Source organism: Squalius cephalus (assembly GCF_949319135.1).
Source record: "Squalius cephalus genome assembly, chromosome: 5".
NCBI lineage: Eukaryota > Metazoa > Chordata > Actinopteri > Cypriniformes > Leuciscidae > Squalius > Squalius cephalus.
In genome coordinates, this window is record NC_137126.1 from 25435914 (window position 1) to 25461460 (window position 25547).

Here is a 25547-nt window from a genome sequence, read left to right on the forward strand (position 1 = left end):
CATAAATATAGACTATATATTTCCATTAATCCTTGCACCTATACAACAACAAAATGATGGTCAGGTTTTCATTAATCGTTAGTTGTGCTAAAAGTCTGGAAACTGCTATTACATTCTTAGATTGCCATTTGTGCACTGAGACTAATTGAATATACAGCTTGGCTTTTTTTTTTTTTTTTTTTTTGAACATTTTGATCCAAGTGGATAAAATCAAGTTTTGCTGCAGCAGGATCAAATGAAACCATTTCTCTGCTGTTTGAGATTAAAAGTTAGGAATGACAGTATTGGTTGGAAATTGTCAACCCAACAACATTGTCACATCTTTGGTATTTGTAAAAATAAGTCATGTTCTGAGCATGTCTCCACATTCAAATAAAGAGAGTGTGAAAGAAAATAATGGAATTTTTTTTTTTTTTAGTTTTTAGTTAGTTTTGATTTAGATTAGGTTATATACTTTTTGAAAGCCACATTATGTTGTGAACAGAAATGATGACTCAAACACTGGCATCAATGGAACTGCTGCAAACCGTGAGCTAAAACACTTAATTAAATGCTGAAGGTTGCAGCTTAACTTACGATATTTTTATAAGATGTTTTCAAATCTAATTCAAACATCTATTCATACTATAAAGAAGAACCTCGATCAGATCAATATTGAATCGATTTGAGCAGTTGTATACATAAAATAGAATCCTTCTGGTATTTTTATTTCCCTCCGTGCATAAAAAATGCCACTGACATAAACAAACAAGCAAAGCAAATTACGCTGTGTTGAGCCCAGTGTGGTCCAGCCTCTGGTTTTGCAGCACAATCCACGCAGGCAAAAGCGAATTTGGACCAGAAAGGCTATGATTAAAAACTGGCTGCTGTGAATATGTTGTTGGCACAGTCTATAACAAATGAGGTAGATGTGTGTTCATTATATATTTCCCTTCTTTGGTAAAACAATACAAAATAGAAAGAAAAAAAATCCAGTGATTTGTTGAAATCAAAAACAAAAAAACAAAAAAACATCAATTTTCAAGTGGCTTCACAATAAAAATAATAGAAATGAAATAAATGAGGTATATCTTGTTTTCATAATCTATTATCTGTGTACAGGTTTGCAGGATTTGTGAGGTATTAGGCTGTAATATGACTTTTTTTCTTTAAATAAATGTGATGTTGCTAAAAGCACTGAAACAGCCCAAGATTAAACATGAAATGAAGAGAATAAAAGTAATAATAAATACAACATGAAATTGTCTACTGAATTCTAAATAAAATGACACAATAAAATCCTCCCATTTCCTTATCAACAGAAAAGAGAAGAAAAAGAAATAAAAAAAAGTGTGAGCAAAAAAGAAAAAGAAAGGAGAACGGAATAAAGGACGAGAGGTGAACTCTCAAATGCAAGTGCATTGTTGAAAACTTGATGAAAATTGGATTCTATTCACAACAAAGATCCCGCCTCATGATCTGATGCCTAAGATGAGCCATATTCAGCCTGTTCACGGCACATAATCTTCTTCTCAAGAGCCTCTCTTTTCTGGTATAAGTACTCGAACATTTTTTTATGATCAACATTCAGCTCAGTCACACGTCACGATATCGTTTGACCCCCGACTTCTGAAGCCTGTATTAACCAGTGTGACCCGTTTTTCCGTCTGCTAAACCATTTAATGAACACTTAAAACACTTTGCTATAAAACCCAAGCTGAGGTGGTGGAAAATCATTAAACATTGTCGACAAGTGTTCCCCGAATAACTCACTAATCAATAGAATATATTTCGCCACGGCCACAGGCCAAAACCAGTCATGAGAGAATAAAGTAGACTTAATCCTGTCTGCTTTCTTCAATATCAAGCTATACATGGCTGATCTTCCACATACGGCAAGCAGTCTTTTAAAGATTGTGTAGATGGATAAAACAATGTTTTTTCTTTCCAAACATAAATTTAAGCAGTGATACAGTAAATAACTTTTCTCCCTGACAATTTGTATTCAAGTTAAATGGGATGTGCTTCGCTTGATTGAATTCATTATGGTGACTTTCCATTCTTTCTTTTTTCCCGATGGTTTGCAATGGCATTTGATATGTGTGATGGTTGTGATAAAACGGCATTAATCTAGTAGGTTGCTCTTATTCTCTTTGGTAATAGCTGATAATAGCTCTTGCTGTTTAATTCAAGAATGCAACGAGTAAAGATGAAGAGGAAGGACTCCTGTGCCAAAAATGAAGGATCTGTGTAGGAGAGTGGAGAATCTTGCTTTGATGCAACATTCAAGCAGGCCAGCGCTCAGTCTGAGGAACATCCCATCCCCTCCTTGTGTTCATGGCATTGTCACGCAATACGTTTTAGTCACTCCACAATGAATAACACGTCCTCAGAAGAACAAAATTACAAGCTGCAACTTGCTGCATGTGTAAATGTAACACATTTCAAATGTGCGGCTATCAGCTGTAGGTGCTCAGCCTTTAATTTTAATGGAAGTTTTTTCGGTGATGGACACTCCTTGTCCTGATTGCAGGGGGAGGGTTAGAAAAACAGTAAAAAGTGTACATTGTACATTGAAGGAGACAGAAAAAACTGGTCCAACAGTATGACCTAAAGACCCTGCCTTATCTGACGTCGGGGGAGAGTTGAGTGAGAGAGGTGTTGTGGGCTCAAGGGGAGGTGGCTGGTCCGTGTGAGGAGGCGGTGGAGGAGGAAGAGGAGGACGGCTGCATCTGGGTGCTGAGCCCTGGGCTGCTGCTCTTTCCCTGAGAGCTGTGTTGGTGATGGACTCGCTGGCTGCCTGGCATGAAACCGATGGCTGGCTTACGGGCAAACAAGACCCCTGGAGTCAGCAGACAAATATTTAGTTCAAGTTAGATTCAAGGAATATAAACACCAAAACCACCCTCACATTACACAACATCAGCAGTTCGCTTACTAGACCAATTTGTTGTTGTTTTTAAAATGCATTTTATGGGAAAAATATATAATGATATATTTTTATTACTAATATTTTCATGCAATAATAGAAACTACATGTATAAGTCAAAAAAACGTAGCATTCTTACAAAAAAATGACAACACCCCCTTGCTCAATCGGTTTCTATATTTCTGTGGGAATTTTTTTCATTAGCACAATACTATATTGAAGTATCTAATTTTTTGTTTAAATCCATATGAAAAAAATGCTCACTAAAGAAAAGCTAAGATATTGAAAAGAGATGAGGACAATTAATAAAACATTTTATTTAAATAAATGACATGGTATGCTACATGAGTTTATGCTATGTGAATCAAATTAATCACTTAATTGCATTCTATCAATGTTCTGAGAACATGTGCCCAAACTAAGATAATTTCAGATTTTATTATGGCAGGCAAGTAAATTATGGAATAGACATTATCAAAAGCGGCTTTAATATTTTATTTGTATGCCTCTGAACTTGTTACTGTCTGAGTTTGTCAATCTGTCCGAAGTAGACTAACGCGCTGTTCACACAGGCCTATGTAAACGTCACGTCTTTGTTCAGTGTTATGCACCACGACAGCAGGATTTCAAAAAAATATCATATAATTTTTACATGGTAATTGGTTAAATTTTTAGCCCTAGAAAAATATTTTATCTGTATGTTCAAGGGCTGTACATCATTACAGGGAACAAACCTTCAGTGAAAAAAAGGATGCCACTTCAACTTGATCTCCTGAACTGTTCCCAGCAAGCTTATGAGCCATCTTCTGGTAATTACTGTCTCTCGCACATCAGGCACAAGCACTGTATCTAGCTAAGGCGGAGGGCCTTTCTCTCGGGCACGAAAGACAATAAGCTCCATCGACCTCCTGGCGCCCAGGCCCAATTTTAAGATATTTAACTTTTTTAACTCTATTGGACTTGCCACTTCATTACGATGGATTTTATAGCAAAGACATCAAATTGTGTGGAGGACTAAGCGAGGGGGTGCTGCTATAACTTATTGAATTTCCTGCCTGCAATTACATCAGCAAACGGCGCTCTATTTACCTGTGTAGACAACCCCATTTATTTCTATTGACATGTTGATGCTGCTAATGCCGTTGGTAGACAGGTTCAATGCAGTCTCTTGTCTATCATCTGTCAAGAGAGGAGCCAGAGAGCGAGGAAGAGAAAAACTCAATATGAGCATTTATAAAAGGAACACAAGAAGCAAGAGAAGCGTGCCACCAACTATCGGTGATAACTCATGAGTGACAGGATAAGGAGGGGTTTATTAAAAGAGTTTAAGGGGGGGGGGGGAGGTGATAACTGTCAAAAAGATGGGGCTTTCACTTCTCTAGATAGGGAACTGCACAGAATGTCTGTGCCATAAACATTTCTTCACTGCGATCAAACATTACACACAAAGTATTCAAGAGAAATATATTAAAAGGATAATTCTCCATAAAATGAATATTCTCTCAATATTTACTCACCCTCGTTTTCAAACCCATAAGACTTTTGTTCACCATCAAAACACAAATGAAGACATTTAATGAAATCTGAGTTTTCTGTCCCTCCATCGAAAGTCTATTCACCTAAAACTCCACTTCAAAACATTCATAAAGAGATCCATTTGAATCAAGTGGTTTCTTCCAAGTCTTCTGAAGAGAGATGATCATTTTATACGATGAATAGATTTAATTTATTTTATTCACATATAAAGATTGATCAGCTCAACCTTACTTGTTTGACCACAAGAACGAACCTCCTTGGTTCTTGCAGAAGCTCAAACGTGCTGCGTAACACGAGAATGAACCTCATTGGTTCTTGCACATCAAGCAAGGATCATTGAGCTTCCGTTAACCAAATTTGAATGCTCTATGTAGGTTCGCTGATGTTTATATGTGAATGCAAGCCTAAATTTGATCTGGTGATAATTTCTCTTCATAATTCTTGGATTAAACCGACCGATTCATATGGATTTATTTTACAATCTCTTTACAAACGTTTTGAAGCATCAGAGTTTTAAGTGAATAGACTACCAATGGAGAGACAGAAAAATATCTTCATCTGTGTTCTGAAGATGAACAAAAGTCTTATGGGTTTGAAACAACATGAGGTTGAGTAAATGACAGAATTTTCATTTTTGTATGAACTATCCCCTTTAAGTAGCAGACCATTAGATTCATTTTTTGAGTCAAAAAAGGGATAAAACACATGGGTATTCCTATTTCCAAAAAGTTAGCATCTGTCAGGACTTTCAGTTTTTACTCTGTCATTACTTTGAATACTTGTGTGCAGGTTACACAAAATAACCTTTAATATAATCTTTAAATTGCAGAGTATTTCTGTGTGAAAGTCCTGCTCAGCATTACAGAACTATGCTACATTGTCCCGCCATAAAACGAGGCTCTTGGTTTTGTGGGTGGTATAAGAGTAACAGTCACGTAGAAGACAACAAAACATTACTCATGACCAGCCTGCAATCATGACACACTGTCATTAAGTGACGAAGGTGCACTGAAATCATTAACATCAGACAAACGGCCCGACAGAAATCACTTTTCTTCATCAGTAAAGTTTCACCATTTATTCACAACTAATTAAATAGATGTCTGTTTTTTGAGAATGTCACAAACTCTTTGACACAGGAGACACCTTATCATAGTGTCATAAAACAAAATAAAATGTGTCATTCATAAACAATTATTCATAAATACAATGTTTTTCATAAATTCCTTCAGTACTGTTTTGAGAATGTCTCAATCCTCTCTCATAGGTGACCCTTATCTTAGTGTCATAAATAAAATAAAAATTTGTCATTCATAAATTATTCATCAATAAAGTGTTATTCATTAATTACCTCAGTTTGGTGAGGGAAAATTGGAAGGTTCATGTTTCGTCATGCTATGTGTGGTCAAATCCGAGGGCTTTTCCAGCTGCTGTTGGTTATTTGTGATCCTTACTCAGCCTAGAGTAAATAAACTCTTCTGCCCTAATCTACATTATTTGACCCATAATGCCCTCTCTCGTCTCACTATTGACTCAGTCCACAGGATTGTATGGGTCACTCTAGGGAAACACTTCACTTTACTGCCATTTATATTATATTTACACACAAGTGTACGTCTTACTTTTTTTGACACTAAATAAAAATAAAGAGATTTTTTTGTAAAAACATATACAGGACAAAAATATGTGAGAACCATCTTTGGATTCCTTGCCCCCACCTCTGTTGTTCAGTTTGATGTTCATGGGTAGCTGGGTTGCCATGGCGAACAGATTCTGCTGCAATGCATGCTGCATTATCCTCTGCTGCTCCTCTGCCATGAGCATCACCTTCTTCTCCGGTGGCTCTCCAGACTCCAGCTTCTCCCGTAGCTGCTCCAACGCGGCCGCCTGTACAGCTGCTGCAGCGGCAGCCTGAGCCGCTGCAGCCTGGGCCGCACTGTGGTGGCTGGCCAAAGACACAGGGATGCCCACCCTGTTAGTCAGGCAGCTGGACAGCATTGAGTCCTCTGTGGGGCAAGATAGCATCATGAAGTCTTTGTATATGCGACTATAAGACAGTACTTCTCAAATATTTTCAGGTGGCAATACACTTTAACAGAAAACCAAAAATAGTGGACCACCTAGTGGGGGAAATAATTATTTGATCCCCTGCTGATTGTGTAAGTTCGCCCAGTTACAAAGAAATTAAAGGTCTATAATTTTTATGGTAGGTTTATTTTAATGAATAGAGACAGAATATCAACCAATAAATCCAGAAAAACACATTATATTAAGGTTGCAAATTGATTTGCATTTGGTCGAGTGAAGTAAGTATTTGATCCCCTACCAACCAGCAAGAATTCTGCCTCCCACAGATTGGATATGTGCCCATGTGAAACACAGATTAGTCCTGTCACTTTAAGAAAGTACTCCTAATGTCAGCTCGTTATGTGTATAAAAGACACCTGTCCACAGAATCTGTATCTTCCACCTCTCCACCACCATGGGCAAGACCAAAGAGCTGTCAAAGGACATCAGGGACAAGATAGTAGACCTGCACAAGGCTGGAATGGGCTACAAGACCATCAGCAAGAAGCTTGGTGAGAAGGAGATTTTAGTTGGTGTGATTATTCAGAAATGGAAGAAATACCAAATGAAAAAGCAATCGCCCTCGGTCTGGAGCTCCATGCAAGATCTCGCCTCAAGGCAGTTGGGACCACAGTCACCAAGCAAACCATTGGTAACACACTACACCACAATGGATTGCACATGTAGAAGCCCGTCTGAAGTTTGCCAATAAACATCAAATGATTCAGAGAAGGCTTGGGAGGAAGTGCTGTGGCCAGATGAGACCAAAATTGAGCTCTTTGGCATCAACTCAACTCGTCGTGTTTGGAGGAAGAGAAATGCTGACTATGACCCCAAGAACACCATCCATACAGTCAAGCATGGAGGTGGAAACATTATCCTCTGGGGCTGTCCTTCCTTCCTTCAGCCAGAACACTGAAGATGGGTCGTGTCTTCCAGCATGACAATGACCCAAAACATTCTGCCAAGGCAACAAAGGAGTGGCTCAAGAAGAAGCATATTAAGGTCTCGGAGTGGCCTAGCCAGTCTCCAGACCGTAATCCTATAGGAAATCTGTGGAGGGAACTGAAACATTGAGTTGCCAAGCAACAAAGAAACCTTAAGGATTTTGAGAGTATCTGTAAAGAGGAGTGGACCAAAATCCCTCCTGAGATGTGAGCAAACCTGGTGACCAACTACAAGAAATGTCTTACCTCTGTGCTTGCCAACAAAGGTTTCTCCACCAAGTATGGCATGTTTTGCTTGGGGATCAAATACTTATTTCACTAACTGAAATTCAAATAAATTTATAACCTTTATATAATGTGTTTTTTTCTGGATTTTTTTGGTTGATATTCTGTCTCTATCCGTTAAAATAAACCTACAATAAAAATTATAGACCCTTAATTTCTTTGTAAGTGGGCAAACTTACAAAATCAGCAGGGGATCAAATAATTATTTCCCCTACTGTAAATCTTGGGGAAAGTAGCAACTCCTTGAAAGATTTACCATTATTTCACAGGTAGATGTTAGCCTGATAAGGCATTACTGCATACAGTACTTCTACCTGTCTACCAATTTACCCTTAGTTTACCATATATCTTTAAATAGCCTCACTTTTGCGATGGACAATTTCGCCAGGCTGCTGTTTCACATTTATTTCATTTTCTGCTACTTTGAGCTAATGTAAATATGAGCTGACTTTTCACTATCACAAAAGTTAGACCAAACACTTACATAAAAAGTATAACAGCTGAGAAAGCAATGCAACACCGTCTTTAAAGGGTTAGATCACCCAAAAATTAAAATTCTGTCAGTAATTACTCACCCTCATGTTGGCTCAGGCTCACTATTGGCCAGCATCACACACATGACCAGCGTCGGCCAATAGTGAGCCTACGTTCTGACGTACAACCCAGAAGCTGTTACACTACGTGAACTCACTCAGATGCCCACACAGAAGAAAATGAATAGTTGAATAAAGTCATTATTTTTGTTTTTTTTGCACACAAATGTATTCTCGCTGCTTGATAAACTTAAGGTTGAGCCACTGTAGTCACTTTGACTATTTTAACGATGTACTTACTAACTTTTCTGGGATGGTAGATATCGATTACCTAGCAGCCTATGAAGGAGTGAGCCAGCACTCAGAATTCATCAAACATATCTTAATTTGTGTTTCGAAGATGAACGAAAGTCTTACGGGGTTGGAACAACATGAGGGTGAGTAATTACTGACAGAATTTTTATTTTTGTGTGAACTAACCCTTTAAATCATGGTAATATTGTGAAATATTATTAGAATTTACTGTTTTCTATTAAAATGTAATTTACTCCAGTGATGGCAAAGCTGAATTTTCCATTACTCCAAGTCTTCAGTGTCACATGATCCTTCAGAAATCATTCTAATATGCTGATTTGCTGATTTAAAAAAATATGTATTTGTATCAATGTTGAAATCAGTTGTGCTGCTTATTTTGTGGATACATTTTTTCAGGATTTGATGAATAGAAAGTTTAAAAGAACAGCATTTATTTGAAACAGAAATCTTTTTTTAAAATGATAAAACATATGTATATGTCTTTACTTTCACTTTCGATCAATTTAATTTGTCCTTGCTGTAAAAAACCATAAATCTTATTAGTACCGGTACGGTCTAGCAAAACTAAACATAAAATTGCTTTTTTTTTTATTAACAGTGATTTACTGAACAAATTGTGTCTCTGTCTTTAAATGAATTCAGTTATAAATAAAAAGTTTTTCTCTGCTAATGCTAGGGAGCCATTAATTGCACATTACTATAATATTAAAGGTTAATAACAGAGCCCCAAACTTTGTTTAAATTCAGTTGCAATTTATTTTTAGATATATAATCAACACTCAAATAACAACAAATTGTAAGCAAACATGTAAACTAAGGCAGTTTTTGCATTCATTTCTAAATTTAATTATATGTTTTTACTCCAATTAGTTGTTGAAATATAATCATTTACACACTGGCAGTCATTTTCCTGACAGACATTTGAAACCTAGATTAAATAATCAAGACACCACTAACAGGTTAAGTAAAATATAATGATTATATAGGCTAATATAGTGCATATATTTAGCGAAAGATTTAATTTCTCTAGCTGACTAACAAGCTGTTGACACTTGCCTGAGGTAAATGTAATGCTACATTGGATATTGTTTACAAGCTGTTTTATCTTGTCAAATTGCCCCTGACAGTAGACAACATGCGCTTTTCAGCGCAAATGACAGCAGCTTTCTGGCAGAGCGAGAAGGAAGGATTTTAACAGAGAGATACGAGGCGCAGCATGTTAAGAGTGTTTTGGATTGCATAAAATAATAAAAGAAAAGAACAAAAACATGGTGAATGAAGTGGTAGACAGTAGAAGAGACGATTGGGATGATTTTTGATGAAACTTGGGAGGCGGATGGCCGTTACTCTTTCTTGCATCTAAGCATGTGGTGTGTGCATGTGTATGTGTGTGTGCATTTGTATGTATGCATTTGTAAATGTGTGCGTGTATGAAAAAAAGTCTCCTAAATGAAAACTGTGCAACCCAGTGTCACAAAAAAGACTTGTATATATGTATTATAGTTCATTTTTCAACTTTAAAGTGTTTCTTTCGTTCGTGATTTTTCAGATTTTTTCTAAATAAAAATCAGTAAATTTATTTTTGTCTATTCAAATTCTATTTACAAACTCACCACACACAGTAATGGCCAATAACTGTAATTTATTGAAAGCCATCTTTTTTTCTGAAAAAGATGACACCTTGCACTTGAAGACAGCACATTGTTTTACAATTTTACAGTCAAAAAAACAAAATATGTGAAAAACACCTATTTTAGCTTCAGGTTCTAAATGGTTATCTGACATTAATTTTGATACTATAAACCTAATACTTTAAAACTGATTCTATAATTATTTTTTTATGTAAAATGGTTTTGCAAATGGAAAGGACGTTGCTCAATCTGAATAGAGCTTTTTATTCTACACATTAAGATTTAGAAATAACATCCCGACAGGGAAGTATGAGTATGACTCAAGTCATGCCGTAAGCACTGAGATCTATTTAAAGCTGCTTTGTAAACACTATAAATACTATCAGATTTGGAAGGGTCTTTGATCCTTAAAGAGTTGCGTGACTTGTCCTTTTCCATATGGGCACATTACTGAATCATGAAGTAGCCCATGTCTCTTTGTGTTTCATTGCTCCTGCTGGTGTGATGCGGAAACTGGCAGAGTGGGCAAGAGGAAGTCCTGCAAGCTGTTTCCTGTCTTGCTGTGATGACCATTCAGGCCAAAGCGTGAGTAAGAAGTGCACTGTTATTGTGTAAGAGAGATGACTTCTCCTTTGGAGGATCTAGATTGTAATTTAGATGGTCTGCAATAACATTAAATTTCCTGATGATGAATACTATTTTTCTTTCTCTTTCTTTTCAAAAATCAACAATTAATATAATACTATTAGTTTTAGTTGGTTTATAATGGTTAGATTATACCTCATTTAATTTTTATTTTTATTAATTACTTAATTAATTCCTTTTAAGTAGTAACAGAAGTATGTTGTGCAAAACGGAAATACAAGCACAAACACAAACACATACCATTCTTGATAACAGAGGTCTGATTCAGGTGCCCGCCGTTGGGCATGCTGGGCATGCTGATGTGGGGCATTTGGAGTTTGGGGGAAGACAGCAGTGTGGGGGTGCCCACAGGGGAGTAGTTGAAGAGGGTGGAGCCATAACTCTGTCTCCGCCCTTCACGACGATTGCTGTCGATAGCTGCCTGAAGCTCCCCGGGAGAGCTCAGTCCCCGCTTTTCACATTCATAAGGATAGAGGTACTTCATATACCTGTAGAGAACAAAAGACAGAACATGAAACGCGTTCTGTGATGTACAACCCAATCACAATGATACTACAGCTAATAAACAGTAGGGGTGGGAGAAACAAAAAATGTATTCTCCTATGCATTGCGATTTTCTCTTAATCGATTCAGAGAATTTAACCGCAGATGCGCGATGGCACTTTGTGAATGTGTCTGTGTGTCGAAAAGGTTGAATTACAAGGGTAATCGTGGACAAATACATTTAAGATTTAATGCGGATTCCCACCTCTAATAAAGTGTTTGGACGCTAAAGTCACATTGAAAAATATATGAACGTCATTGTATTAGATGCACCGACCGACCGGCCAGGGACCGGAATCGGCCGTTTTTCTGCATGATTGGCCTGATCATGATCGCATGATCTGAGCCAGTCCATTTTGTTGCCAGCGGCACAGGCAATAACGTCAGCTGCGCGTTCTCGCTCTCTTCTCTCCGACGGCAAAGTGACATACACACACATCTCCTCTCACTCACTTGCTCCGATTAAATAGTGCTTGTATTACGCATAATTTTACAAATTCCCACAGATTTCGCGCGTGCACCACTGATCTATACAAGTATCTCAGTCTCAAGCAGTTTGTTAGTCACAAGTACCAAAATGAGAGGCTTACTGCACTTAAATGGTCAAATACACACAAAATTATGTCAAAATGCCCATTTTGGCAAGTATTCAGTTAAACACAGTCAGTTTTGAAACATAATTAGTTGAGAAAGATAAGGCATGTTGTGTAACAGTATACTGGATCCGTGCATAAACTCTTAAAGTGACAGCAGCCTAATATTCCTGTTAATAAAAGAACAAAAGACAAAAAAAATCACTCTCTGCTCTTGACTGAATATCTTGTATAACTAATTGTAAGCATTAATCTGTATTTAATTTTTACAATGAAAACTAACCAGTGTTATTTCACATTTGATTACATTAACGTCTGAAGTATTTCTTACCTGAATATACTGTATACCCACTTAAAAAAATCTCTTTTTACTCTATTGCATTTATTTGTTCTGTTGTTTGAAATTTGTTCTTTTTATTACTGTCTTTTTACTTGTTTTTTTATTGAAATAAAATTTTGCATTGACAAAAAGTAGATTTTTGTTTGTATATACTGTCAATTATAGTTTTTTGAAAGAAAATCGGAATCTGCAAAAATTAGTATCGACAGGTTATAGTTACAGAACAGAACTCATCTTAAAGCTACACTGTGTAATTTTTTAAGTTGATTCTTAGCAAAAAACACTTTGTTCTTTCAAAATGATATGTGCTCATTAATGTGTAATTACTTCTACCAACTAATCTTCTCGTAAGCGTAGAATCTGCCATTTAGGATACATACGAGCGAGTCGCTCGAATGGCGGCAGCCATGTTGCGCCTCCATCTTGAAAATACATTAGCCAAAGAGGGACATACCTGGAAATTCAAGCTTTGCCTTTCGCGTTTTTACACTCAGTGGCACCGTGACGAATGCGAGGGGAAGATTACTCGCGACTGCCGGCAGATTTGAAATAATACGGCCACCGTAGCCGTTAAAACACCCTCGGAATGGGAGGGGCTAGAAAGTAATATTCAGTTGGTAGTCATAAACAATTTCACCGCTAGATGGGAGAAAATCCTACACAGTGTAGCTTTAAACTTATGCATGTTCACCCAGATATCATTGAAAAACTTAATATAGAGGTCTTGATTAAAGAATTCATCTGCATTACTCCTAAGCACCAAATAACATTTGAGTATCAACAGGTAAGATGCAGGTTTTTGTGCTGCCGCCGAGTAGTGAAATATAAAGTGTTTTTAACATTTATTTTTAATCATGAGTTCTAAGCAATCTCATATAACTCTGTCCTCATTTATTTGTATGTTCATCTGTAAGAGTTATTTGGGCCGTTTAATATTAGGATTTTGTTTAAACCCCCCCACCACGGCACTCCCCCGCAACATCAGGCCCCCTGCACCTCCCTGATAAAATATGTTCCCACTGCTATGCACAGGTGTAATAGCAGAGTAACCAAAGGTGTAGTTCATCACATTAACTTTATGTTCCACTAACAGCTGACAGAAACAGAAAACTTTTGTCTTTCTTTTCGAACAGTATATCTATTTTTTAAATAGTCACCCTATTATATATTTAATGCATATATTTACTGTCATTTACATTTTTGAAAATAAAGGAGGGGGGAACACTACACCATAATGTAGTGAGTGCACATTCTTGCTCTCAACAGTGCTGTGAAATCTAGATTTCCTGCATTCCTCTGTTTACATGACCTAGATGAGAGGTGTTTGTTCAACTGTCTACATAAAGAGCATTTTTTAAACAGGCTCATAACTGTTTTCAACATTTATAAGAAAAAATAAATGTTTCTCAAACACCAAATCAGCATATTAGATATGATTCCTAAAGGATCACGTGACACTGAAGAATGATGCGGAAAATTCAGCTTTGCCACCACAGGAACAAATTACATTTTAATTATATTTTAACAGAGAAAATGGTTATTTTAAATTGTAATAATATTTTACAGTATTGCTATTTTTACTATATTAAAATAAATGCAGGCTTAGTGAACATAAGATACTTCTTTCAGAAGCATTAATAAATCTTACATTCCCCAAATTTTTGAATGGTAGTGTGTATCAATATATCAAGAAACTCCCCAAAATGAATATAATTTAAATACATTTGTGGTATATATTGTGTTAGATGAGGAAACCACTGGATAAACAAAGAGCAGCTTTAAAAGTTATATATTGTCTACACCAATCCATTTTGCAATCAAGTGTGTCAATGTGCACACAGGGATGTGGGTTGTTCACACAGGAGTCTGACATATTTTTAAACATGGAAAATATATTTGGCCACTGTGTTGTTTTGCGTTTTTAGATTCTTGAATGCCGCATTTGAAGTTAAATAGAGAGTAAAAAGTTGAAGTTAAATTCACAAAGTGCTGATTCAAGAAAGTGCAATGCTTACACAGCATTATTATTTGCTTGATGGATCTCAATTTTGCTGAACAAATGTAGCCTATATTTGTAAAACCTCTTTCTAACTTTTTCCAAACAATGCGACGTTCGTCTGTATAGGACAACTTGGTTTGAATAAAGGAGCAGACACTTGATCGCCTAAATTAAAAAATAATAATAATCAATGTTATCGATAAAGATATGCGGTTATACGCGGATAACGATATTTCATCCGCAACCGCACTCATCATCTGCACCATTTTTTTTATCCAAATTTCAAAGCCGCACCCGCCCGTGTGATTGTTTTGCGGTGACGGTCTATGGAAGATGGAATGCTCTGCTGATGCGAGCCGCGAGAAAGCCCTTGTCTGTTCTAGAAAGGATGCAGCAAAGATATTTAATGCTAATGTATGAGGCATAGGCCTACGCTGAGTTTCATTCATTTACGATGTGATGCGCTCTAGTTCACAATGCAATGCAAGTGAACGCGGCACACCAGCGCCGGTTATTATATTGTCTGCTATATCTGCTTTTTATTTATTAAATACATGCAATTGGTTGATGAAACATTTATTAAAATTAAGATACAATTTGTACAAAACGAAATTCACTTTAAAGAAAGGCTTTCTACAAAGAAAAACTTAATGAAGTGGTAAAAATCATGTCTGACAATTTACAAAACAAAACTTGCATTGGTAGGCTACTTGGCAAAGAATCAAATACAGTTGGAAACGACGTAGACCATTAATGACACAGACTGTTAACAATTGTTTTTAATTAGTATTTAAACATTCTCTATGATAAAAAATGTTTGTAAAAAATATTTTAATAACACGGTTTTGGCGGTTATAGAGTTCTAATGACGGTGTTCAACTATAACCGTCGGTCTCACGGTTATATACTAACCGTCACACCCCTAGTCTTCACTTTCTCTATTTTAAAAGCAGATAATTAAATTAGACAAGATAGACAAGAATCAACTGGCAGTTATCAACAAGTTGTTCTCGTCTGAAGTTATCTCACTCACTGTGTTCGGAGGGTGAAAGCCGCGCTGGTGATGGAGGTAGGGAGGTTCAGGCCTTTGGTAATCTCGCGCCATATTTTCTTATTGATGACTTCCACTAAGCCGCCTTTTTCGGTGACAAGCTTGTAGAGAGTGTAGAGATCCAACACCTGCTTGGCCATGATAGGAATCCGATTCACTGGAGTCCCTGCAGGAGCCAGGGAAAAAAGCACAATATCCACAATCAATGCCATTAACTCAAGCTTATTGACGAGCCTCTCGGCCGCTTATAAGGCCAATCAGTCAGGCATAAGTAAAACGTCCGACAGCTTCCCACTCCACTTAGCAAAAATATCACTTTTTGCCTTCAGTCAAAGGCACTGTTTCACCACCAGTGAAAAGAAAGATTCTGGCTTCCATGGCTTCTTATTTGTAGAACGAGTGTGTTTATAATAAGAGTAAAATCTCAATTAGTAAAAATTATTTCACACTGTATAGGCTGATCAATTAAAAAATTTTTTTTACCATGATCTAATAAGTACCATAAAGCCCTGTAGTTGGAGATAATCATTTTGACAATAAAGAGCAAATGGCTTTTAAAAAAAAAGAACAAAAGTTGCCAAACATCTAAACTCTCAGATGTCGATGCTTAAACACTGCTCTCCTTCCAATTGCCAGTTCATTTGCTGAATGAAAAAAAAAAAAAAAAAAAAACCTTGGTGATAATTTGTACTCACGATTTAATGTTAGGTTGTAATGTGTGAAGAGGATAAGCCCTTTGTGTGCATCTGAGACCGCGTGACCTCAAGATAATTAACCTGTATTTTGCTGATAGAGTTCTATTGTGCCCATTGGATTTGCCATAATAGCAATCAATACGCAGAGAAATATAGAGCAAACAACAGCAAGCCAAGCCACAGTCTGAAAAGAGCAAGGAGAGCAGAGCTATGGTCTATCAAGGTAAAAACACATCAATTAAGACTTGTAATTACGGCTTCATTTTGCCTCTTTGGCATGTGAACTAAGAGACACTATTAAAACTAAAGATTTATCTGCCTTCTCTCTGAGACAATGCTGGCATTAGATCTAAAGTAGCACAAATGTCTAAAACAATCGATTGATGTTTCTAACTTCTCCTCAAACTGACCACACAAGTCACTGAAGTAAAAGTAAGTATCAAGGGTCTTGATTTGAAAAAAAAAAAAAAAATTAATAATTGTTTAGAGCAGTAGTCTTCTAATAATGATCCAACACAATACCAACATTTTTATTGTACAGAAAAAATAAAGAAAAGGTCTTTAAAATCACACAGAAATGTATTAATATTAATAGAATATGACATAAAATAATAACTAATTGAAATAATATTAATCTCTGCAAAGAACACTTTATCTATATCCTCTATATCCCTTTATCTGTTGCAAGTGACATTTTGAGCGTACTGTATGTATATACACAGTACGGTAGTGGATAAAATGTATGTCTTTTGCCTTTATTCAAACATATTAAAATGTATTAAAGCTTTTTTAAGCTTACTGCATAGTTGCGCTAAGAGTGTAAAACTAATGTACGCTCTCTGCTTTCAATTGTTTCATTTGTGATAAATGAAACAAAATTTTCATTTAGAATGCAAAATTGTGCAGACTTTTTTTTTGTTGCTAAAATGAGATTCAAAGTTTTTACTCATTATTCCCTCCCTATAATTCAATCAATCACTGTGGCTGGCTTTCACTATATCATTAGACATTATTTTGTGGGTTTTAGTGAAAATGGCCAAGAGGAAGGAGCTGTCCTCTGCAACCAATGAGGATAGTTTCAAGAGTGTCAAAACGCCATTGATTTGAATTTCATAATAAAATGGACAGAATTTGAAAGCCGAGACTTTGTTTCTTATCACAAGTAACAAAGCACAAAGCTCTTTGCGATTATTCGATGGGAGGCGCACTACAAATAATGTTTGGTCAAGGGAAAAAAATGGGCATCTGGCAACCCTGGCTTGAACTACGGGCCAAATAGAGCCTGCTTTTATGTTGTTGTTGTTTTTTAATTGATAATGCATTACTGTCTTGTTAACTTGCCCTAAATTCAACACAACACATTTTCTTGCAGTCTGTTGCAATCTGACACGTTTTTCCACCCCCTTTTGATTGATAGGATATAATCGGCCCTGATCATCGGCTGTTTTTAATGGCTGATAGTGAAAATAATTGATAAATCTGTGCATCTCAAGTATATATATATACATACATACATACACATGCTTTATTTCCTGAAAGTATTTTTTGGTAACTCTTTAGTTTAGGGTCCAATTCTCACTATTAACGAGTTGCTTATTAGCTTGCATATGACTAGGATATTGGCTGTTTATTAGTACTTATATAGCACATATTAATGCCTTATCCTGCATGACCATATTCTTTTCCCCTTAATCCTACCCAATACCTAAACTTAACAACTACTTTACTAACTATTAATGAGCAGTAATTAGGAGTTTGAGGCATAAGTCGTAGTTAATAGTTAGTTAATAGTGAGAATTGGACCCTAAACTAAAGTGTGACCCATTTTATTTCTATGCATTTTTTGCATAATAAAATAAAACCCAGATTTCATGATAAGCTGTAGTTTGCCTGTTAAATACCTCAACCAAGTTTAGTGTGTTCTTCATCCCAATTCAACAAACTCCTTATATTTTGATGGCTTAATTAAACTTGTATGGTAATTAAAGGCAAATATTGTACAAATATCTCCTTCGGTCATCACTTTTGACCACTACTATGTGTATATATGTACGAAGTTAAAACACAATAATGCACAAATAATTATTTATTCCCATGCACAAAAGGCCAAACGAAATGAGGCTGGAGCAATAAATAAAACCTGACTATACAAAAGCCACCTTTGGACTGAATCTAAACCTGGATAAGCGTCTTTAAAACAAGATTTACGAGCGCTCGATTTCCGAGGTGATGTATTCATCTCCTCTGGTCCCTTGAATAAGATGCAGTGAATAAAGGCCAGTACAAGCTTTTGTCATCCCTAACAATTTGATCTGCTCATGCATCATTATGACAATGAGTGATTATGGAGTGCAGAGAAACACGTTTTGCCAAGCTCACATAGCTGCCTACTGTTAATTGCTCACTGGCTAAAAAGGTTTAATTGAAAATGGGCTGAAGGGAATAAGCCGGTGTTGGGGCCAATCATCTATGTGGCTGCCTTCATCAGCAGTCTGCGTTTTCATCATTCACTTCAGCCAGATAATGGAAGGACAACGTGTCTGCGATTGCTTGCTCTTCTGAAGCATGAAATGAAGGGCTAATTTGTAAACACAACGGTAGAAAAAAATCTTTATCCATGTGTATAAAACAGGCAAATTGCACTGACCAACAAGCTTGAGTAAGTCCTCTATGATGTGTTTGTCATGAACAGTAGGTAGCTTTACATTACATTTATTCATTTGGCAGATGCTTTTATCCAAAGTGACATTTAAGAAACACTTCACAGTTTGCAGTGTGTGTGTGTGTGTGTGTGTGTGTGTGTGTGTGTGTGTGTGTGTTCACTGCTCCTAATGTGTGCTGCGCACTAACTTGGATGGGTTAAATGCAGAGGACAAATTACGCGTATGGGTTACCATACTTCACATCATGTCACCGTCACTGTCTGCAAAGGGGCCTAAGGGGGCAATTAAAGGTTTGCCTATATTCTTTCCATTTTATTATAAAAAAAGAGTCAATCTTCTACCTAGGTTAAAAACGGAGTATTTTTTTTTATAAATAAAAATGCCTCCCTTGTGTTCTGCTATCAAGCTGATTACAAGAAGGTGCAAGAAATAAATCTACATTATTAATTACAACAAAGTAGAAGATTATGGCTTTTTTCACCCTTTGTATTGTGCATTAATAATGAGGTTCTATACACTGTAAACAAACATTTTGTACAGGTTTACATAGACAAACTGAAAAGAAACACTTCATAAAGTGGCCCATTGTAGTTAATAGTAAGAATCTAAATCTATATTTTCATTCTAGATTATCTTAGCAGAATGGCATTTCCACACACTTCAGGGTTGTGCTTTGAGAGTGTTATCAGCCTGACTTCCTTCCAGGTAAACTAGAACTGAAAATACGAGTGAAACTAAGGGTGCTTTCACACAGGCAGTTCAGTTCGAAACGGGGCATGGTTCGCATGAAAAATGGCAAATGTGAAAGCTGTCATGCGGCCCCGGGTGCGCACCGGGGTACCGAACCCCAAGCTACCTGAAGGAGGTGGTCTGTGTTCGGTTGAATTCGCGTGAATGTGAAAGCAACATGGGCTCGGGTTTGCACAAGTAACCTGCGCATGCGTTTTAGCCAATGGCGATGTATTTAGTTCAATAAAACACATACTGTATAAGGGATGATGGTGTTGATGATAAACCTTGGATACGAGCGAGAGTGAGCCTGCAGTGTATTCGAGTATGGCGAGTGCAATCAGGGCAGCGAATGAATGCAATCCGCTGTCTCCTCTAAAGATTCAGTTTGCAACGCACATACAATAAACCCAAGTGTAATTTACTCTGCTGCATATAATAGCACCAAATTAAAAACAAACAAAATATATTGACCATGTTTTGTTTTCTATTATGCGGCGTGCATGTTTGTAATGACGTAAGATGAACACAAATGCACCAGGGTTCAATAGAATCAAGTTGAGTCAAGTGTAAAACCAGACCAACACTGCGGGGGGCGCCGGGAACAATTGGCCTCGCACCGCAGCAAGCGTGCCCGGTGTGAAAACGCCCTAAAAGACTTGTTCTTCAAGGCCGCTGATAGCCTTTCATTCTCTTCATTAGTATTTCAGGTAATTATGAAAGCGTCAAATATTGATTTATTCAAAAGAAAGTGCTGATGCTGCCCTAAGATGTGATCAATTTATTGTTGCCTCCCTGTGGGAATCATGAATCAAACTGGGAATTTATCAGTTTACAATGGGCAATAACACTCGCATTGTTCCTATTGCTTAAAGATCAGGGGTCGTAAATGAGCCCATCACTCCAAGTCTCTTCCACGATGGATGTATTTATTCTTTAGAAGCCATCAAGGCAACTTAAAAGAAAAGGATACAATTAAGTGATTTACATCAGTTGTTTAAATCTCATTTCTCTTCATATAACGAGACAACCATAGTAGAGCTAGTGTCAAACAAAGAGGGTTTCATAGCAGCAGCACCATAAAACAACAGCCTGTTTCTGAAAACTTCTGGAATCACATGATATCTCCATTTTGACAGAGGTATAATTTGCAGTACACGTTTCATTTGCAGGTCTTAAACAGCTGGTCATAAATACTTCTCTCTATATAAAGCTCTCTGGGGGAGCAGGGAATATCATCTACATTCTTCCATGAGCGGAGTTAAACACAGGACTGTTTGTGTTGAGCTGTGAAATAGAGGCAGCCATTTTGATCTGAAAAAAGATACGGCCATCTCAGTACACACAGGGGCTTGCGACAAACGATTCGTATTTGACAGGTTATGATTGATGATGGCAAGGTCCGGGGGACACTGGGAAGGCCAATGACCTCTGGTCTCAGGCCAGGCCTACAGGGGACAACAGTCCTGGCACGAATTCACTCACAGCGGGGGAGAACCTTTCGTGTATTGGTTTTTAATGTGTTCCGGACACATAGTGAAGCTGAGAAGATTTCAACCAAAGTTTTCATTTTCTTACTATCGTCAAGCTGTTACTTGATCCTGTGACTGAACTGATGTGGAACTTCTTTCTGGGAGGGAAATCTTTTGCATTTGCAACTATCCAAAATTCTCTCTAACAGGAAAAACAGTAATATTGTGAAATACTATTACAATTTTAAATGTTTTGTATTTTAAATATATTTCAGAATGTAATTTAAACTTATGATGGCAAAGCTGGATTTTCAGCAGTCGTTTTTCCATCTTCCATCTCACATGATTGGAGATTCACTTTTTTTTAATTATCAAGGTTGTGGAAACGGTGAATTTTTTTTTCAGGATTCTTTGAAAAATATAAAGTTCAAAAGAAAAGCATTTATTTAAAACAGAAATATTTTGTAACATTATAAATAACTTTACTATCTATTTTAATCAATTGAATGCATCCTTAGTGAATAAAAGTATACATTTCAGACTGATTTTTCTGAACCATTACTTTGTGCATTTAAATTTTGGCTGTTTCTTAGACACAGTTATTGTATGGCTTAAAAATATAGACTCATTTGGATTACTTTTCAGGGCCATTTGAACTACTTAAATGACATTTTCTTAAATATGATAGCTCTAATTCTTCCCTTTCTTTATAATTGGTAAAAAAAAAAATCTCTTTGTATTCGATAGAACAACAACATGAGGGTAAATGATGATAGATTTTAAAGTGATAGGGTGAACTATCACTTTAAGATTTGCCAGAACCAGAAACTGTTTTTAATAAATGTTAAAACTCAAAATTCTTGCATTTTAGATATGTGCACAATATTCTGTGCCATTATTCACACTGCACGTCAAAATACATACAAGACGCGTGTCCTACTTGCATTCTGAAATCTTTGCTAGGTTGAAGCTCAGATTGCACAGTAACCAATACTTGTCAACGATCTAAATATGAACTTGGTATCACTGATCATTGACCTTTCCTCTATTATACTGTACTGCTAAAATGTACCTACCAAAATAATGGCAGGTGGATCTTTGCATCCAGTCATTCATCTTGCTCGTGTCAAACACACAAAAAAATCAGGCTATTGATCGCTTTACAGACATTTAGTTAATATGTAAATTTAAGAGAGAACTGATGACAACAAAATTCATTTATGCAGATGTTCCCTTAAGAACATCTTGCAATAAATTGCAAAAAAAAACTCAAGTTGAGAAAACCCTTATATGATAATAGTCAAATAAAAATGGCAAAAAAATTAATAAAACATTATTACAATAAATAATAATAATAAGCAGTACATTTAAATGTTACCATACATTATTTGACCAAATATTTTTATAGTCATGAAGCCAAAATGCTAAATGTTGGCAAAAGCATTACACTGGCCATGGCCAAAGACAAAAAGAGAAAGAGAAAGCCCTAAAGCAGAGGTTCAAAGCCTTTTTATCAGCTGAAACCTTAAGACATTAATTATTTACTTGTATGCCCTGATATTTTTAGTTATGCTAATCTATCAATAAATATAATGAATTTTAGACATGCATGTCTACAAATGTTACTATAGTTATACAAGTGTCCATTTTTAGATATATTTTATTTATATATAAAACATATTGTATATATTTATGTTTTTTTAAATTAAGACATTTCTATCACCATCTAATCAACGTCCTGCAATATTATTATTATTTGTGAACCCCCAGCTGGAACAAAAAAACCTAAAGTAAAAGGCAAAATCTTAATCACAACAAAACCTGCCTGATTACAGAATGTCAGTGATACAGATAGTATTCGCCAGGGAAACCTGTTGTCAACGTGTCAAAGAGCTGTGATAATAAAGTTCAGGAAAGTCAGGAAAAAACTCTCAGCAAGTACAGCTTTTAATAAGAGCTGTAATGTGATATTAGCTGTTTGTGTTTTCGGCTCAAATTGCAACATGCCATTAATCTTATTCAATCCAAATATGTCTTGAAATGTCATTTATAATATGCAGTATGTCGCTTGTAATATGATCCCTACCAAATTTCAAACAAGAAAAACCACTAACGATGTGCTGCAATGAACACCCATGTCAGTGAGGGCAGCATTACTTTCAAATTTCACCGGAGCAAGCGATTTTGCTCTAGTACAAAAAAGTACACTCAGGATTATCAAATTATCACCTGTCCCTGTTGAAGCACACGCAGAAATTTGAAGCTCCCGAGCGAAGGAAAACGGACCTATGACAACAAGGAATTTAACCACAGTCAATGACAAAATATCCCATAGTACTACTGTAACTTTGACTTTTTGATTGCCAAAAATAACATATATCCATATGCAACATCTATGTTTAGACGGTAGGTGTAGACTTGCAGAGGCACAATCTGTTTCTATACTTCAGCCTCATAAGCCCCAGATACCCAGTGACCCAAGAACCGCCCCGGTCTATTAGCATCTACTGAGTGAACATGTATCGTGAATCTCTGTCACAGTGGTCTCATCTCAGTTAACAAACAGCTCCAACTGTCATTCACAAATCACCATAATGAGTTTCAATACTTAATATGGAGAAAGTTAAATGGGAGTTCCCATTCTATTCATGCTGTCAGTGTGATAAAACAGCTATGAAAGCCACTCTGTCATTTAACACCATGGAAACATGATTGACAACACAACAGTAAAACAAGTACAGCAGGTAAACCTGGATTATGTGCTGAGAGATTCATTTATCCATAACATAAAAAAAGCTTTATTCTAAAACAATAGGGCAGTTTTTTTTTTTTTAAGATTAAAGTGTCAATCACAGAAAGCATGAACTGATAGTTAAATGAATGTTTGTTTAAAATACCCCAGGTGCATTAAAAATTGTATAAACATTTACATGTTTTATCCAATCTGTATAAAAGTAAGTGAACCCTTGATGAGTGCATTAGGTGTTCTATACAGATTTATACATCAAGCATAAGAACAGAGGCAGCAGAGGGCAGATTTAATTACAGTATATTTGATCTAATGCCTGAGCTGACGGGAAGAGCTTCACTTCGCTGCATTCAGGCATTTTTATGTGATGGCATCACTAGACTGGGTGACTCCTCGTTGACTGTCTCAGATGGATTAGCCCATGGCGCAATAACAACAGCATGAACCGTGATAAAACCTGGCCTGCATTCCTGTCATCACAAATTCAAACAGATGAGACAGAGTTAAATGACAACTCAGTCCTCTCTGTCATCTGTTGCCTCACAGGAAAAATACATCAGATATCATGTGACCTGTGACTGCATCAAACATTAAACCAAACCACCAAGTTCTGCTAAAACAAGAAAATATGTTGCAAAGATAGTTTGACTAGTCAAAAATGGCCACACATGATGTGTAAACAAAGTATACTACAAAAACTGGTATGGAAACTGACTAGTATGGAAAGCTTCAGAAAAGATTTACTGTGTATAATACTAACTAACTATTATTTTGATGATCGATTAATCTGACGATTTTTTTTTACGATGAGTCGAATAATCTATTGATTATTTTTAAGATTAATCAAATTATTTTCTGATCAGTCGATTAATCCTTTACTTCCCCAACAATAAATAATAACTGTAACTTCTGCCATTAATATTTCAATGTTTTATTCAAACATTTTCTCATAAAAAATAATAATTAAAAAAAGATAAAAAACAGCAAGGAGTGAGTCTTGAAATGTCTCGTTCATTCTGCAGATTAAAGTATCTGCTTGAATACATATCTGTATGAATGGACAGCTGAAGTCACAACCACATTCTGCAACAGTATCAAAAATGACGATGTCCATAACATCTGGAGGTTTTATCACAATTGACAGTGTGTTATTAAATAACAATCGAGTCCAATTGTTGAGGCTTGAGTTCATCCATCAGGTATCGAGTTCAGAGAATATATTACTATGACAGTCTTATTAAATCTTGAACTGTATATCATTAGAATAACTTGTGGCTCTATAGCTTCAATATTTGACCACTGTATATGATAAAAACAGTTAACAGTGACAGTAATTTCTGTCAGAAATACACATCAAACATGCAAAACCATACCAGTTATTGGAATTTTAAATGAAATAACGACATGTATTCAATCATGTCTGCTCCTTTTTATTTGTGATCATATATATCAAATATAACATCCATTATGGCTTTTAGTCCAAAAGTGTGCACATTTGGGAAAAAAATTATGGATTCTCATGTTTACTTCATATTTCTTTATAAATAAATTTATTTATTTTGTTTATTTTAATTTTTCAGTAAATTATGATATCCGTCCAATCTGTCACTCATATTACGTGTCATAACTCCCACCATTCTATGACGAAAATCCGGTAACTCTGCATTCTGTCCTCGTAACTAAACTAACAGATAGAAACGTTTGTAAAGATTAAGAAAGATTAAGAAACATTAAGCTAATAAATAGACGATTAGAACAATTAAAGCAGAAGTTCAAAGCCTTTTTATCAGCTGAAACCTTAAGACATTAATTATTTACTTGTATGCCCTGATATTTTTAGTTATGC

The 25547-nt window shown here is 36.2% G+C and overlaps 1 protein-coding gene across 2 annotated transcripts in view; it reads right to left on the bottom strand.

Moving 5' to 3' along the window:
* Window positions 1-198: 198 nt before the first annotated feature.
* Window positions 199-25547, bottom strand: part of arid3c (AT rich interactive domain 3C (BRIGHT-like)) — an 80870-nt gene continuing 55521 nt past the window's right edge. For both annotated transcript variants that reach the window (XM_079873181.1, XM_079873180.1), the window contains 5 exons: window positions 15376-15559; window positions 11108-11355; window positions 6163-6450; window positions 3998-4087; window positions 199-2821 (listed from right to left, as the gene is read on the bottom strand). In XM_079873181.1, the coding sequence (XP_079729307.1) occupies window positions 2649-2821; window positions 3998-4087; window positions 6163-6450; window positions 11108-11355; window positions 15376-15559 (983 nt within the window). In that variant the 3' untranslated portion in view covers window positions 199-2648. The remainder of the gene's footprint in view (window positions 2822-3997; window positions 4088-6162; window positions 6451-11107; window positions 11356-15375; window positions 15560-25547) is intronic.